This window comes from Hippocampus bargibanti, linkage group LG07 (assembly GCF_051943395.1).
Source record: "Hippocampus bargibanti isolate YZ-2025 linkage group LG07, ASM5194339v1, whole genome shotgun sequence".
NCBI lineage: Eukaryota > Metazoa > Chordata > Actinopteri > Syngnathiformes > Syngnathidae > Hippocampus > Hippocampus bargibanti.
In genome coordinates, this window is record NC_142740.1 from 532,533 (window position 1) to 549,325 (window position 16,793).

Consider the following 16,793-nt stretch of genomic DNA (forward strand, 5'->3'; position numbering starts at 1 on the left):
TGTTCTGTCACCGCAAAGTCACTGACGCTACTTCGTCATTTACTGACTTACTCACACTTTCTGGGCGCGGCGCTCCCGTCAGCAGTTTTAGGTGAGAGAGTGATTCTCATGGCGGAGAAACCGTTTTGGGGGCTTTCTAAACGTCAACACATTTTTTGGGGTGAGCCGACATTTCTGACATATTCTCCAGAAATGATAAATTACAGTGTAGATTAGATCATTACCTTAGAAGGGCATATGTGAGAGCATTAAATATGACGGATGGTCAATAATACGACGCCAAGACGGTTCGGCTTACATTGGCGAGCGGGCTAGCTATTAGCTATCTAGCTAGCTAGCCGGCTGGCTAGCTATTAGCTAGCTAGCTAATTAGCTGGCTGTAGTTTGCTGACAAAGTTTCTTGGATAAGAAGCGAAACGTCCGACACCTTGAAAGAAGTAGAGATGAGGGCTGAAGAAACCTTTTCATCGTATCCTGTGACTGTAAAATGACCTTGACAGTTTTGAAAGGCGCTTAGAAATTAAATGTATCACATCGATCACATCCCCCCACACTCACTCTGCCCACTTGCAGCCTTTTCAACTAACTTTTCAGCTTATGGTAACTCATTCACTGCCATTCCCGAATTTATGCAGGAATTGAACAGCATGACGTGGCGCGCCATTCCTGAATTTGTTCGCGTTTTGGTATTTCTTGCGAGCGGGGGTGCAGAAAAAGCACTGTTCAGACCTCTGGCAATGTTTTTCCCTTCCACGAGGGGGCAGCATTTGCCTTTTGTCCATGTTAACGCTCTACAGCTGTTGTTAAAACGCTCAATAAAATATAGCTATCTATTAGTCAGCGAATAGATAGTCAACACAAATGGACGCTGGACACTTTTGTCACATCCCTACAGAATGCGAGGCGACTAACGACACTTTTCAGCACAGCTAGCACGGGAACAAAACGTAATTTGCGTAATGAAGAGTCGACCTCTGCGCGGCGGGTCGAGGCCTTAACAGGACCGACGTGTTCTCACTCTGCTCTTAAGGCCAAATATTTCTGCCAAAGTTTCTCAGGCGCACACGCTAACCTGTCGCTGCCTGCTAGGCTTGCTAGGTGTGTGTTTGTGTGTGTGCGCACGCACCTAGCAAGAACAAAGTACTCCTCCCCTGGATAAATAAGCCTCCTCCCAGCCCGGTTCGTCTCACATTCTCAGGAAGCGACGTGGGCTTCGTTACATGGATGCAGGGCAGGAGTCATGATTTTAAAGTTTGTGTCGCTCTTGCTAGCCGTAAGTACAAATCCTTGACACGCTTTTGACCTCGTTTCGTTTTTAACTGAAATTTAGCGGCTAGTTGTTTGGTGAAAAAGCGGGTGTGGAATTTTGGAATGTGAAACTTGGAGCTCTCGGGCAGGTGTTGTCATGCCGTATGTTGTATGTACGTCATTGCTCAGGTGTAAGGTGAGTTTTATTTCACCCTAGAATGCGTTGATTGTAAATAGACGGTTGTCACGGCGATACAGGTGCAAGGCGAACAAGTCTTGTGCGGTTTGCCTGTCGGAAATGATTCAAAAAATGTTGATCATATTGGGGTAAAAAATGCCAAAAGAAGTTGGTTAAAATGCACTTATGGGGGTCAAATGTGGCTTGGGTGTTAAGATTGTGGTGATGCTGTAATATTATGGTGAAGGTGGAGTTTAAAAAAATTACATTTGTGTCAAATGTTGGTTGAAATGCAGGTCAAATCTGATTAGAATGCGGGTAAACAAAGACAAATTGGTTCAAAATGGAGGAGGCAAGATGGTGAAAATGTTAGTCAGATTGTGTAAAATGAGGTCAAAGTTCTGGAATATGACTACGTTTGGTGAAATGCCAGTAAAATTGTACTCTGAAAACAAATGTTGGTCACAAATGAAATAAATACTCCCCAAAAATATTGATTTGAATCGATCAAAATAATATTCCAATGTGAATTGTGGTCACTTTGGTAAAACCAGTGTTTGAAATAACGTCTGCCCGGAGGCCCGGGGCGTACAACTTTTACGTCGGGCTTACAACTTTCACAACGTCTCGGCCCGGGTGGCCGACAACTTCTTCAAGGAAAAAAAAAGATTATTTTCAAATCAAACGTTTGTTTTATTTCATAAAGCAAAAGCTAGAAGCAAACCGCTACGAGCCACTTAGACTCCTCTTTCTAAGCGCCTTTCATAACTCACAAGTACACTTTACAGTCACAGTATAGTCTGAACACGAAACAGGCTTCTGATTGGCTGCCATGCCGAGTATGCAAATTGCTAAACAAACGTTCGTTTTGTTCGTAATTTTAAAAAATCCTTCATACTTCGCAACAATGTTTTATTTTTTTTGCATTTAGTCGTCTTATTGTGTTTCAAGTAGTGAAAAATGGGGCAGACAACTTTTCAGAGTTATCTGCCCTGGTGTCCGCTAACTTTTTGTCATGACTTTCAGACACTTTGATAAAATGGAGGAAATGGTGTCAAACCTTGACAGACACGTCGTCAAATGGAAAAACTGCAATTCAAACTGAATTTAAGAAAGAGTCCAAGAAATGGTTTGAAAAATGAAAAAGACTTTAACCCAAAAGCTGACGATCGTACCAACATTCGAAATGGCGCATCTCTTGACGTACGACATCATTTCACTCGTTAGACGGCTAATAATCTGCTTGTTCGTTTTCCAAGGCCGCCTGGTCTTGACTCATCAAACCAAAATAGCTTTGAGTGAAAAGCACAACCCCGGGAGAACATATTTGTGCCGGTCGTTGAGATAAGCGAGATCATGGTGCAAGGTCAAACTCCAGATCAAGTGCTAGTGTTCAATTGGGATCTATCGATATCGTATTGATATTGGATAATAGTGGGTTGATATCAGATGATAACCCAGCCACGTATCAAGATTTGTTTTCGCTATCTCAAACCGAGCTGCTGAAATGTTGGAAAGTTTAAATTTACATACCATTTGAATACAAGACAATACTTAGCAGTGTACGCTAATGCTAATCTGATTTTTATTACAGATGGTCATGTAAATTTGAAATATTGTTCGGCACTCTGAACAGTTTTGGGCAGCGTTACAGTCAGGGCCTGTCGGAATACTTCCGTGTTTGGTTAGCCTTCGGGTCGGGTGGGGTTAGCATCACTCAGAAAGGTTGAGGGTTAAAATTAGAGTCAGATGTTTGGGTTGCTATTGGCGCCTCAGAAAAGATACAGACGGCATTTGAGAGCTGTATAAACAAGCAATATAAAAATACACGGCAAATACTTCAACTTATTGAAATATTGGAGATCAATATTGCGATGCTTAGCACATTATTGTGATCACAGGTTTTCGCTACTCTTTTTACTTTGATGTTGCTAGCTCATACTAACTTCTGCAACGACATGGGCAAAGACGTACCAGCATCAATTCCCTCGGGGAAAGTAACTTCATGCTCATTCTGTACATTCTTCACGGACTGCTTGTGCTAACTTGAGGACTTTGGCAGTCAAAGTATACGCTGCCACGCCCGCTTGTGGCAGTTTGTGCTAACGTTGCTCACCTGCGCGCATGCACCGGCTCGGAGTTCAGTCTGCGGGCGTGGCAGGTAGACAGGCTGGTTGACAGCTGGTCGGGTAGCTAGGGTGTGTCAATGAGGACTTGGGTGTTAGGGTGAGGATTAGGGTTTTTGTTAGGGTGTTGCGGTTACGAGGACTGGGTGTTGTGCTGTTGGAGTGTCAGGGATCTGGTCTTAAGACATTGGATGTGGTGTTTTGGTCTTAAGGGAAGGGCCAAGGTGTTGGTGTTAGGGGGTCAGTATTTTTGGCAGATGTGACGTTTAGGGTGACTTCGGAGGTTTTGTGCTACATGAGTGTTGACTTCCTACTTGGGACTTTGAGGACTGTTGACAAGTGCAGGGTGTCAACGTAAAGTCCGCCTGACTTATTGTCACTTCGCCACCGCTTCAACGTTTGGTTGCAGGCCCGACTGGTTTGTCCGCATTCAGCCACCGACTCGCACCAGCGGACGACAGTCAGAGCCTCAGGCTAACACGACGGTGGGAAAAAGTATCAAGCGTTTCATACAAAAACCTCAAACGCCAAGCAGGATACTGGGAACCATAAATTATATGGGGCAAGTCTACATGCTTCCAACAATACTTGACCTTTATGTTGCTGTGAATGTGAGCAAAAGGCACCAAGAAGGGTCAGCGACACTTAAGGACATGACGAGTGTCCATATTTCACTATTACTACAAGTAGTATACTATATATGTTTGCATTGAATAAAGGCTCGAATAATTGTCAATACAGTACAGTACAGTACAGTACAGTATATGAAACTTTGGATTTGCGGACAGGATTATGAGACCAAATGTTCTTGGTCATCTTCTGCCCACATTGCAGGAAATAATAAAAATGATGTTAAGTCTTGCTAGCTCGTTCACTTGCATTTATAAATCCAATAAACAAACATCACGATGTGAATTGTTTTGCCAATTCTAGACGGCTGCCCTGGTGGGGGGTGAAGTCCTCTCCAGACGAAAAAGACACTGGGTGCCTCCGCCAAAAGTTCTGGTAGAAAACACGGACTACTCCAACGAACTCTACGTGGCGAAAGTGAGTACAGTACAGGTTGATCCGGCGGAGCATTCATTTGTTACACGTTTGCTTTTAGTGCCCCCATGTGGTCCAATTTCGCAACAATGGAAAGCTGTCGTTTATTCATCATCACTGTACGTTTCAGATCCACTCAGACTTTGATGACGGAAACGGGAACCTGGCCTACTCCCTGGAGGGAGTGGGTGCCAACCAGTACCCATTCCACCTGTTCGTGGTGGACCCTAGAACGGGCTACATTAAGCTCACCAAGAAGCTCGACAGGGAAGAATACAGCATGTTCAATGTGAGTAAGGGGCATGGGAGGCATCTGATGTCAACAACCATATCATTTTTAAACCCAAATTCTGGTTTGAGGTCCTTGAAACGTTAAACCGAATGTGAAAACAGGTCAAGACTAAAAATATTTCTGACCCATAGTTACAGAAATATCTCAAAGACCTTTTTCATCGGCATAACAATGAAATTTAATGCTACATTGACATATGATGTCATCACAAAAAGAGGGCGATGCGTGTAACATCGCAAAGTCAGTACGTCAATACCGAGAAATTAAAAAAAAAACAACATCGAGAAAGCGCCATGCCTGAAATACCGACAAACGTTTCAAGACATTCAAATATCATCTTCTGAATGATTGATGATCAAAAGCAGTGCTAAGAACGACTAGCAAGACGAATCTGAAACTCTAACCCTAGTTGAAAACCTCGATAGTCAAGCCTGTAACATTGATGGCCTCGGGTTCATCTCCGAAGCCGTGCAGTATCAGGCCGCAAGTGTATCAACTGATTCGTCACCGTGCTTGCAGCTGTCAGGGGTGGCGACCTACACAGATGGCAGGCAGGCAGAGAGAAACATCAACATCCGCTTCAGGGTGGGAGATATGAATGACAACTCCCCGATCTTCAATGTCATCCCAGCTGGCTCGGTCAATGAGCGCAGCGGTGTAGGTGAGCGGATGGGTCGCCTGGTTGGATTCTACCACGGCTGTGCATGATTGGTCACCTCTCCTCTTGTTGCAGGGACGTACGTGATGAAAATCAGTGCAACCGATGCTGACGAGCCGGGAAATATCAACTCTCAAATCGCATACAGCCTGGTGGGCCAGGATCCACCCGATGACATGTTCTACATGGAGAACGACGGGACCATCTACGTTAAACGCACCAACTTGGACAGAGAGGTACGGGGTAGACATGCCTCAGCCACAGGAGAAACTCTAAATTTGGCTTGAAGAAGCAAAAATCTCAGTTCTTAACTTCAAACACTAAGGTAGTCTAAAAAGCATTATTTAAAACCACACCCTATCTTACAACCCTCATCCAGGGATAAAAGTCTAATCCTATCCTAAAATGCACAATTGAAACCGTACCCCTTAAAACCCTGAAACCCTAATTTGATCTCTTTACTCTTGTCTGAAAACCTTCATCTGTAACCGCCTTTTGACCTTTCAGAAAACCGAGAAGTACACGCTGACAGTGAAGGGTCAGGACCTTAATGGTGCGCCAGGCGGGAACAGCGCCACCAGCAACGTCGTCGTTAAACTATTCGACGTCAACGACAACCAGCCCACCCTGGAAAAGAGCGTGGTACGTCATCTGCAATTGTTATTGCCTTCATTTTAGTGAGTTTAAAAAAAGTCCATTGCCTCTAACCCATGTATCCACAGTACGAAGGCAGCATCTCGGAGAACACGCAAGGCGTTGAGGTGATGCGGATCAAAGCGAAAGACCTGGACCTGTATGGGACGGACAACTGGAAAAGTGTCTTCAAGATCGTCAAAGGCAACGAGGCCGGGTACTTCAGCATGATCACCGACTCCAAGACAAACGAGGGTGTCCTCATGCTTGATAAGGTACAAAATGCCAAGTAAGGTTTGAGACAGAAAATGCGTAAAAGTAGATTATTCTAGAGGTCACAAGATGGAGAATATGGTATCTCAAGAAATCTGGAAATAGACAAATTTGCACATTCCCCAGCGTAACTTGGTAGTTATACACTTTTGACGTTTGAATTTGCCATTGTACTTAAAAGCATGTGTCCTGTTCCAGGCTGTAGATTATGAAGATGTGAAGAACTTGGACCTGGGGATTGCTGTGCTGAACTTGGTTCCTCCTTATGATCCATCTAACCCAACCACAGCTAACATAGGTTTTGGTGGGGGAGCAGGTGGCGGAGGAGGTGGAGGGGGTGCAGGTGGAGCAGGGGGGGGCAGTGGAGGAGGGGGAGGAGGGGGAGTAGGAGGAGGCGGAGGAACAAGTGGAGGAGGAAGTACCAGCTGGTTACAAGGTTTCAGCACTGGGATGACAACTACCACTGGAGGAGTCACGTGGAAAGGCACAACATACAAAACCTATCCCATCAAAATCAAGGTCAAGAACCAGCGTGAGGGTCCGCGTTTTGACCCCAAAGTAAAAGTCATCACCATGTCTGAGGGAGGCAGCTCGACCTTCAACATGAACAACATCATTACTCGCTATGCTGCGCTAGACGGCGATACGGGGAAACCAGCCGAGAATGTGAGGTGAGTGGCTACACGGGTACAATGTGATACTACTTTTGACTTGATCATAAAATAAACCAAAACAAACTACTGCCTAAACATCTGCTTCTTTTTACAAATATACACAGACCTGAAGCAGTCTGTTCTTGTGCATTTGGGTTTCAGATATGTTAAAGGTTCGGATCCTGACAACTGGCTCACCATTGACCCAAAGACCGCTGATATCAGACTGAACAAGATGCCCGACAGAGAGTCCACTTTGTTAGTGAATGGCACCTACTACGCCAAAGTACTCTGTATTTCTGAAGGTACATAACCACAATCAGCCCCCTGACTCTTGTGTCGGTTCAATCCTGTACATAGCAAGTATACATTGACGTTTCCAAGAGTAAATCCAATCAAAGTCTGTAAGTGTGGGCGATGATTGTCCGGGTGTCTACCTACATACAGTGTTGACATACCATTCTTAGTAAAAAAAAAATACTTAAATAAAAGACTCTGGATGTTCCCCATAAATAGATGCACCATCGGGAACGGCTACTGGGACTGTAGCTATCCAGGTGGAAGACTTCAATGACCACTGCCCCACCCTCACCAGTACCCTCGAGACTCTGTGCATTCCCGACGATGCGACCATTATCAGCGCCATTGACGGAGATGACTTCCCCAACGGAGCTCCGTTCACTTTTGAAATCATCCCAGAAAGCACTGAGGGAAAATGGCAGGTGGAGCATCTCAACGGTGAGGAGACAACGTACTGTGTGTCGCTTAGGGAAAAGCTGGGTCCTTTCACGAGTTGCTCAAATGATTCTCTAAGTTTTGTGAACTCATAAATACTGTGAGAATCCATCTTGAAGGCAAGGTTAAGTATAGAGCTTAAATTTCAGGCTCAATCTCACTGATACATTTGTGTGGACAGATACCGCAGCAATCGTGAGAGCCCAACAGTCCTTATGGCCTGGCTTACACGAGGTGGAATTATTGGTGAAGGATGCGCAAGGGCAGGCGTGCCCGGACCCACAGAAGGTGACAGTCCAAGTGTGCACCTGCGAGGACGGAGAGATTTGCGGCACCCGAGGCGGAAGGGGTCAGCCTGACAAGAAGTCCGAGTTGGGACCAGCAGGCATCGGTCTGCTGCTACTGGGCTTGCTGCTACTACTGCGTAAGTGAAAAATTGTCTCGTTTTGGGTGAGGGCAGACCCCGTCCGTCTGAGCCATGAGCCGAAACAGCACTTGCTTATGCTTACACAACCACAAGGGGGCCTCTGAGGGCTATTGACCGTTAATACACCTACTGCACAGTTTTGCATCACCAGTAACATGGCACTGTGGAAGGTGGTCATGAAAAAATAAAATAAAAAATAAAACAGAATCAGAATCAACTCTCGTGGCCACGTTTGTAGAACACACAAGGAAGTTCTCTCCGGTAGTCCAGGCTACCCTAGTATCATCGATAACAAGTAACCATGATAAACAAGGACATGAGAAATGACTATGGAACGATATTCAGTAATCTCGAGGTACACAAACTGGCTCACCCAAATACTTTTTTTTGTTCTCACAGTCATCCCTTTACTGCTACTCTTCTGCCAATGCGGCGGAGCTGCAGGCCTACCGGGAAACTTTACCAGTCTGCCTTTTGACACAAAATCACATCTCATTAATTACCACACCGAAGGCCAAGGAGAGAACACGGTACGTCACTGGAAAATGTTCTGCCTGATCTGTAATTTGGGAGAAATGTACTGACAAGGTTTGAACTACCACAGGAGGTGCCACTCATGAACATGCCCACACAAGTGGATGCCGTGGATCTCCAAAAACAGGATGCGCAATTTTACTCGGATGGGAGGAACATGCACGGCTTTCAGGAGGACTTTGGTATCAAAAGAGATTCGATGATGGGAATGAGGAACCAGCGAAGGCTCTACTCTGAGTTCCAAAGGGAATCGGGGGCAGCTTATGATGACATTGGTTTCCCGCAACACATCCTTGCACAGTACTATGATCAGGTACGGACTTAAATGTCCTAATACCAGATGTCGAAAGTAGAAGCAGAAGTCAAGATACTTGTGTAGATAGAGACTCTGGTCAACATTGAAGTACTTTAACTTGAACTGGTTAAAAAAAGACAGATGAAAACAGTTGCTCCTGATGTTTATCATCAAACCATGTCTTGGTCTTCCCTCAACAGAAGTTGAGCGGCGGAGGAGAGGACTTGGCAGTGAAGGACGCGCTCTTGGTATTCGACAACGAGGGCCAAGGCTCCCTGGCCGGCTCCGTGGGCTGCTGCAGTCTTCTGGAGAGTGACAACGATCTACAGTTCCTCGATGACCTCGGACTCAAGTTCAAGACCCTGGCGGAGGTGTGTGGCGGCAAAAAGATCCAAACAGAAGTCACTCCGCCGCCCCCGAAGGTCTTGATCGAACCGAGGCCAGAACCCCCCAAGCTGCAACCGGTTATCCCCAAAGTAGAACAGACCGTGACTCAGGTGCTGAAGGAAAACACGACGACGCGGAACAAAGGGAGAACCACAGTCATCGAAGGGGTGGAAAATCAGGGGCAGATGTTCCTGCTCCAGCAGCAGCAGCCAGTCTACTACACCGCCGCCGCCCCTGTGTTGCAGCCGATGCAGTATGTGGTCCAGCCACAAGTCCAGAACACCATGCTGCTAGCTGAGGCACCGGCTACCAACCTCCAGGGGATGATGCTGGCGGCTCCGCAAGGCATGCTGGTGCAAGGACAGACGGTGATGTCTGGTGCGCAAGCCCAAGCCCCTGGCATGGTGCTAGTTACGGGTACCCCTGGATCACCCACGCAAGGCATGATCGTACAAGGACAGACGGTGGTATCGGGCGGAAAAGCTCCGGGCTCTGGCCTGGTGCTGGTTACCGGTAACCCGGGGTCACCGACACAAGGCCTGGTAATCCAAGGAAAGAAGGTGGTGTCTGGGAAACAAGTCCAGGGGCCTGGCGTGATGTTGGTGTCAGGAGCGCAAGCGGGAACCTTACCCGGCTCCAAGACCATCATTGAGAGCAAGATTCCTGTGAGCAAAGTGGTGAGGACAAGCCAGACCTCCATCAAACAAGGCGGCGTCCAATTGCCAGACCTCGGATTGCCCCAGATGACCAACATCTCTGGATCTCAGAGCACCACGGTGACATCATCCAGCAGCGGCGTGAGCAGAGTACCGACATACCGCAAGGTGGTGCGACAGGAAGAGAAGCTCACCGAACTGTGAGAAGGACCGATGACTCTTGAAAGCAACTTTGGTCAAGGCGGCTCCCTCGACTATTTTGTTAGCGTGCAGGTTTTATTGGTGGTGGATATTCTGCAGCGGCTTTGCCTCGGCGCGAAAGTACATGCGTCTGCACGTTTATGCTAGCCGGCTCCTACCCGTCTTACGTGTTATGCTCTTTCTCACGCAACCAATACGGAGACCCTACCAGACACCCCATGGAGATAACGTGTCGGTTTGGGTCGGAATGGAGATTACGGACGCCCAAAGTGCTCCATTATCTCTTTGTTGGATATTTTGGCTGTGCCTCCGTGTTTCTGCCAACGATAACAAAAATCTCTTGCCTACCTTTCATAACCAACCGAGTCAAGTGGCAAATATTTGGCTTATACCGGACTGTTTTTTTCTTTTTGTGAACAAGCTAAATGCCAAAGGATCGCGTACGATAATACACATCTCACCTTCTTGTTTTCTTGCTAAAATTCACCCTTTTTTTGGGGGGACCGGGGGGGGGGGGGGGTGGCCCTGACTCCTTCGGTTGAGCCATCCGGTATATATTTTGTCTTTTTGTCTGGCTGACATATTGCCAAACACAAATGCGTTCTGACCCTCACTGTGTCCAGAACTTCACAGAGTAATCAAGTACCGTTTCTACCAGTTAGCATCCAGGAACACTCACTGCAGCTCTTCTTACCTTAAAATTTCCCACAGTGGATTAAAAAAAATACAGGAACTGGACAACTAAGGACTATAAATCAAACCTCTTACGGACTGATTTATTGATTGGTTGTTTTTTTATTGATTGATTGATTGATTGATTGATATGTTGATATGCTGGTTTATTGCTATGTTGGTTGATTAATTGATCAATCAATCAATTGCTTGAGCAGTCAATCGATTGACCAATTGATGGATTGCTTGATTGACTGATTGACCAATATATATATATACAGTGTATAGTATGTATTGCACCAAGGTGGGTTGTTCGTTCGTTGTATATCAGGAGAAGGCTTTGATTGACTTTTTTTAATACAAGAGTACTTCTTTTTTCATTGATTGGAAGATGTTTTCTACAGCCAAATAAAAAGATGAGGTAGCGACATTCAAATGTTTGGTTTGTTTTTTTGACTCCACGATGGCCTTTTGCACACCGCACTTGATTTTAAAGGTGTTTGGCGCAAAAGGGGAGGAAAGGAGTTGGCTCATATCATGAAAGTGCTTGCTTGGCTGCCAACCAGGAAGTGGCGGAAGGAGCTGGATAGATTTCTCAATAAAGAGGGCGCTATATCAACACCCATCTGCTGAGTCATCACAATGTATGCCAGGGTTATTTATGGCGATGCAAAATCGCACTGGAACATACTAAGAGCCATTCCAGTCTTCAGGGGGGCATATGCTAATACGTAGGGAGTATATGACTGGAAACTTGGACGGACAGCATGTCCCTTTATGTCCCGCCCACGGGGACGGATGGGAACACAGAAGTGGTATTTGGGACATCGTCCTTTAGCTCATCGGAGCAAATGGCGTCATCCATCTCAACAATGTAACGTTTCACTGAGCGCTGATGACTGCATTACCCCCCCCCCCCCCCCCCCCCCCACGTCCTCAAAGCCCATTGATAATCAAAATTGATGACTTAATGACAGGAAATGAGCGTTTGGGCGAGCAATTACGCTTTTTTTATTTGCACGTTCACATGGCAGCTTTGAAATTTAGTCTCCTTTGAACGAATGTCATTCTTTGTATTTAGAAAAGTAAAGTTATTTTATTTTTCTTCGGGGGAGTGTGAACCTTGCAGTCAATCGGAGTTTTGGATTGGCTTTAAGATGATAAGGGCTATGTGTCACAAACAATATTTAATGCTAAGGCGCACACCCAAAATGAATCATTTATACATTTTAGTATTTTTCGAATGAATTTTCCATGTACGATAATTTACATATCCAGGCAACATCCGACTTACTACCGAGTTCCGTTCCAACCAAACGGTCGTAAGTCCAAATGTCATAAGTCGGATGTTATGTGTATTATCTGTCTCTTGAAAAAGGAAACCATAGTTAAATGATTCACTCTTGCGGAAATCGCGCCAATCTATAAGTTAGCATTTGATGTTAGCTCAAAATGCTAACCAGTGCTGTACTCACCTAAGCTATCCAAATGTCAATGGAACCGATACAATTCAAAAAGTACTCTGGTGACTTTCCTGGTTATTGGCACTTTTATCTCAAGACATCTTTCAACAATGAAATGAATGGAAATGTCATTAATCGGTTCCACCCAGAAAAACAGCGATGCTAACAGTACGCTCCTAGCCTCATGTGATGCTAGCAGCGAAGCTACCATCGTTTTTTTTTAATCAAAACTGGTCTGAATTTTGTTGTTAATGAATTTGTAACGTTTTTAATGACTTTTTTGTTATCCTTTGAAACATTAAAATAAAGTATGTGTAGATTAGACGTGAAATATGAAATATGATAAGAGGAAACCAGTGTGAGCGCTCGCGCGAGTGGTGGGGGTGTATCATGCTCACTTGAAAGCAGCTTTTTCCGCATACACCACCTCCGCGTCCTCCTCCGGAGGGGGTGGGACGACGCGGTGGAGGGGGGTGAGATGTCACATCACGTGGTGTCGGGGTTGAGCTCGGCGCCAGCTCCTTGCCAGTTTGCCGTTCCGCCATGACGCGAGCTCGGCTGCCGTGGAGACTCTTCTTCTTCTTCATCTTTTTCATCTTCCGGAAGCCTCTGCAGACACAGGTTGGTTGCTCAAAGCGTTGTTTGGCGCGTCGTTGGCGTGTGCGCACAATACAGTACGCGTCCGAGGAGGAGGGGTTGTTGGTTGCTATGGCGACCGCTTCCACCATCAAGTAAAGATTTGTGGTGAAGTGAGGCGTTTCGTTTACTTTTAAGGACTAAAGAGGCTCAGGGTGAGTGATGGAGAGTTACGTTATTATGTCATTGGACTTTGGTCAACAGAACTCAATACTAATTATAATAATTATCATGTGGAAGCGCCTTTCAAAACTCTCAAGGACAATTTACAACGAACTCCCGCTATAATGCTGTTTATAATAATAATAATAATAATAATAATAAATACATTTCATTTCCAAGCGTCTTTCAAAACTCTCAAGGTCACTTTACAGTCACAGGATCAGTTTTTCTGCGGTTTTTAACTCAACCTGGAATAACTCAAATAGATAGAAAGCTATACAGTTAGCTAACTAGCTAGATAGCCATATAGCTACTAAATAGCCAGCTACACAGCTAGCTAGCTAGCCAGATAGCTAATGGATAGAAAATAGATAGCAAATAGATAGAAAGCTAGCTAGCTCGCTAATAGATAGCCATTATATAGCTAACAGATAGCTAGCTCGATAGCCAGCCAGCTAGCTATCATATATATGAATACATTTCAACAGTAGCCAAAATGGAACTGTATAGTGCCACTTAGCAGTTTTTTTGACAACGATACTAGTGCAGCGTGTTCTACCGGAAACAAATTCCTTGTGTGTTCTACATACTTGGCAATAAAGATGATTCTGATTCTGATTATAGCTAATAGATTGCTAGCTAGTTAGCTAGGTAGCCAGCTAGATAGCGAATAGATAGCAAGGTCGATAATCAGCCAGCTAGTTATATATTATTATATTATAGCTAATGATTTTTTTCCCTCCCCGCGATGGACTTGTGGACACCAAGGACATCAGTCGACAAAAGCCTTCAGGAAGAGTTGAACAGATTTTGTCTACCGCGGGTTTGTCTTGTAACGGTTTTCCATAGACCGGTTGTATATTGACTCATATGGACCATGACCGTACCTGATTCGCTGCAGCAGTTCCGGATATGAGGCGTAGAGGTCCCGGGTGGTCTTAAGCAAGGAAGTGAATCTTTTTCTAGGAAGCACCGAACAATTTTGATAAGAGATCAGAGATATAGACAATTTTTGGGAGGGGGGTTATTTTTCACGCGCAATGGTAGGCGTTTCACAAGCAAGATGGCAGCTCGGCATCATTTTTGAACCTCCCCCTGTGCCTCCTCCACGTTTGCGATGGGGAGCCCATTAGGCTTGAAGCTTTATCGTCATCCATAATGGATGAAGCCAGAGTCAAAGGCGCTGCCCCTCATCGCCTCCCGAAGGAGGCGTTCAAAATGGACACTTCGTCAGGGACATCGGTCCACGCAGACCTGCGGAGAAAATTAAATTAACATGGAAAATACATGCCATTTAAAGAAAGTCAGTATAATAATAATAATAATAAATAATAATAATAAAGAGTTCAGGATGATAGTACAGCATGTAGCGTGTACTCAGAGTTCGGTGAGTGTGGCAGTGGGAAGGGGCGGGGGGGCAGGGCTGGGAGGGAGTTGAATCTCTTGACTGCCTGCTGGCAGGAACTGTCCTTGAGCCTGCTGGTAGATAGCTAGCTAGGTAGCCAGCTAGATAGCAAATAGCTAGATAGCCAGATAGCTAGCCAGCTAGATAGTCAGCTCGATAGCCAGATAAATAAAAATAAGTGAATTAATATGTGTCAAATGAATGTTTATGTAGTCCTAAACCTCAATATTCTGTAGGTCCTGCAATTTGAGTGACAATGACAAAAAAATGCCACTGGAGTGGACACATTTTTGCACATCGACTGGCAGTGAATCATGTGCTGACACTGACGTCTCACAGAGAATGTGTGTTTGGTGCCCCCGCCACGACCCCCTTGCAGGCACGGCTCTCGTCAGCCCACCTCAAGTGTTTGTTTGCGTGCTGGTTGGCGGTGTTGCTGGGCAGCTGGGTGGTCTACGTGCAGTACTCGTCGTACTCGGAGCTGTGCCGAGGACGCCAGTGCGCCGCAGCCACGGTGACGGAAAGGGAGCACATTTGACGCTGGGTACTTGAGACACTTGGTGGTCTGACGCTAATGTTGTCTTCAAGTGTGCCAGATACAGAAAGGGTCTGGTGGACGGCTCGGCCTGCAGCAGCTTGTGCGACAAGGACAGGTTGGAGCTCAACAGGTGTCTCAGCACGCATGCTGCCAAGCAGGTATGCTCGCTCTGATTATTTTTCACCCCGGTGAAGAACCCCGTCTGGGATTAAATTCAAGGGGCAACCCGGTTTGGATGAAGACGGCAAGTTTTTGCGTCAACGTGGTTTTTCCAGGTGTACTCGGGCACATGGGGCGACCTGGAAAGCGTCGTCAGGTGTCGGTTGGAAGAGACCACTGCTTACGACGCGGGGCGTCAGATGGAGGCCCGGAAGGAGATCGGCGCCCTCTTCGACACACCACCCACGGGGACTTCCATGGAGAAGTTCAGGGAGATGATCCACGACCACCTCAAGGTACAAAGCGGGAGATTGAAAATCAGCGACCCTCGATTTGTTCGGGGTTCCTTGGCCCGCTAAAGGCTAGAAAACACCGTTTCAAAGAACCCACACCTGGAAAACTCAACACGTGGTTTTTCCTCACAGGCCAAAGTGGATGAGGAGCAGGCCAACCTCGGCGAGCTGACCGCCCGGGCCCTGGCGGGCGCCGACGCCGACGGGGACGGCCGCATTTCCCTGGCGGAGGCCAGATCTTCGTGGGCGTTACTGCAGCTCAACGACTTCCTGTTAGCGTTAGTGTTGCAGGAGCGAGGACACACCCCCAAGATTCTCGGCTTCTGCGGGGATCTCTATGTGACGGAGAAGGTACCCAACGCGCCGCTCTATGGCGTCAGGGCGCCGGCTTGGATGCCTGGCAGGTTGCGCCGCGCTGCCGATCACTGGTTCACACCCGCCTGGCACCACAGAGCCAAGATCTCCATGGGACTCCTGGAACTGGTGGAGGATTTGTTCCACGGGGCCTTCGGGAGCTTCCTCGTGTGCGACCTGAGCGCTGCCCGCTTCGGGTACACCGGGCGTTACGATTTTCGGGTGGCCGACACCCAGAATATCGTTCCTCAAGCCACCTTCCAGGAAGCCATCCGGCAGCAGAGGTGCGACAAGGACACGGACTGTGTTTACGGCGTGGACTGTGTCACTTCCTGCGACCTCACCAAAAGGCGCTGCACCCCCGAAGTGGCCGAGCCAAACCTAGTGAAAGCCTGCCGGGTCCTGGAAGACTACGTCCTGCAGGGAGCGCCCTCAGACATCCGCGAGGAACTCGAGAAGCAATTGTACGCCTGCATGGCGCTGCGGGGATCGGCAGAGCAGGCCGAGATCCAACACTCGTTGGTTCTCAACAACCTCAAGACCTTGTTATGGAAGAAGATCTCACACAACAAAGACTCCTAACCAAAAGATATTGTTGGTCAAAGGATTTTAATCCGGATAAGGATTTTGGCGGGCTTTACGGGAGTCTGAATTTAGCGTATGCAGAATTACGATCCAAAATATTTCTTGGGAACTTTGATCTGGATCCAGACGCAGATGCCTCTTTTTATACAGATACTGCACATATTTCATTATTTGGATTCACAACCT

The 16,793-nt window shown here is 46.5% G+C and overlaps 2 protein-coding genes and 1 long non-coding RNA gene across 4 annotated transcripts in view; 2 read left to right on the plus strand and 1 right to left on the minus strand.

Moving 5' to 3' along the window:
- Nucleotides 1-16,793, minus strand: part of LOC148895026 (uncharacterized) — a 36,204-nt gene that overhangs the window by 17,633 nt on the left and 1,778 nt on the right. The window contains exons 3-4 of the long non-coding RNA XR_016115549.1: nucleotides 14,161-14,527; nucleotides 12,874-13,084 (exon numbers count right to left, since the gene is read on the minus strand). This is a non-coding gene — a long non-coding RNA (uncharacterized LOC148895026). The remainder of the gene's footprint in view (nucleotides 1-12,873; nucleotides 13,085-14,160; nucleotides 14,528-16,793) is intronic.
- On the plus strand, nucleotides 1,199-11,442 carry dsg2.1 (desmoglein 2, tandem duplicate 1). Its single transcript, XM_089000861.1, has 14 exons — nucleotides 1,199-1,273; nucleotides 4,486-4,599; nucleotides 4,727-4,885; nucleotides 5,408-5,549; nucleotides 5,622-5,782; nucleotides 6,054-6,188; nucleotides 6,269-6,454; nucleotides 6,651-7,123; nucleotides 7,268-7,410; nucleotides 7,622-7,843; nucleotides 8,022-8,264; nucleotides 8,667-8,797; nucleotides 8,872-9,114; nucleotides 9,297-11,442. The coding sequence occupies exons 1-14, from the start codon at nucleotides 1,241-1,243 to the stop codon at nucleotides 10,341-10,343; spliced, it is 3,432 nt and encodes a 1,143-aa protein (XP_088856987.1). The 5' UTR covers nucleotides 1,199-1,240; the 3' UTR covers nucleotides 10,344-11,442.
- On the plus strand, nucleotides 12,962-16,604 carry LOC148895029 (divergent protein kinase domain 1A-like). Of its 2 annotated transcripts, XM_089000865.1 has the most exons (5): nucleotides 12,962-13,096; nucleotides 15,058-15,192; nucleotides 15,267-15,374; nucleotides 15,492-15,671; nucleotides 15,801-16,604. In XM_089000865.1, the coding sequence occupies exons 1-5, from the start codon at nucleotides 13,019-13,021 to the stop codon at nucleotides 16,602-16,604; spliced, it is 1,305 nt and encodes a 434-aa protein (XP_088856991.1). In that variant the 5' UTR covers nucleotides 12,962-13,018. The 2 variants fall into 2 exon arrangements, with proteins under 2 accessions (XP_088856991.1, XP_088856990.1); XM_089000864.1 differs by lacking the exon at nucleotides 12,962-13,096 and having other exon boundaries at nucleotides 14,522-15,192.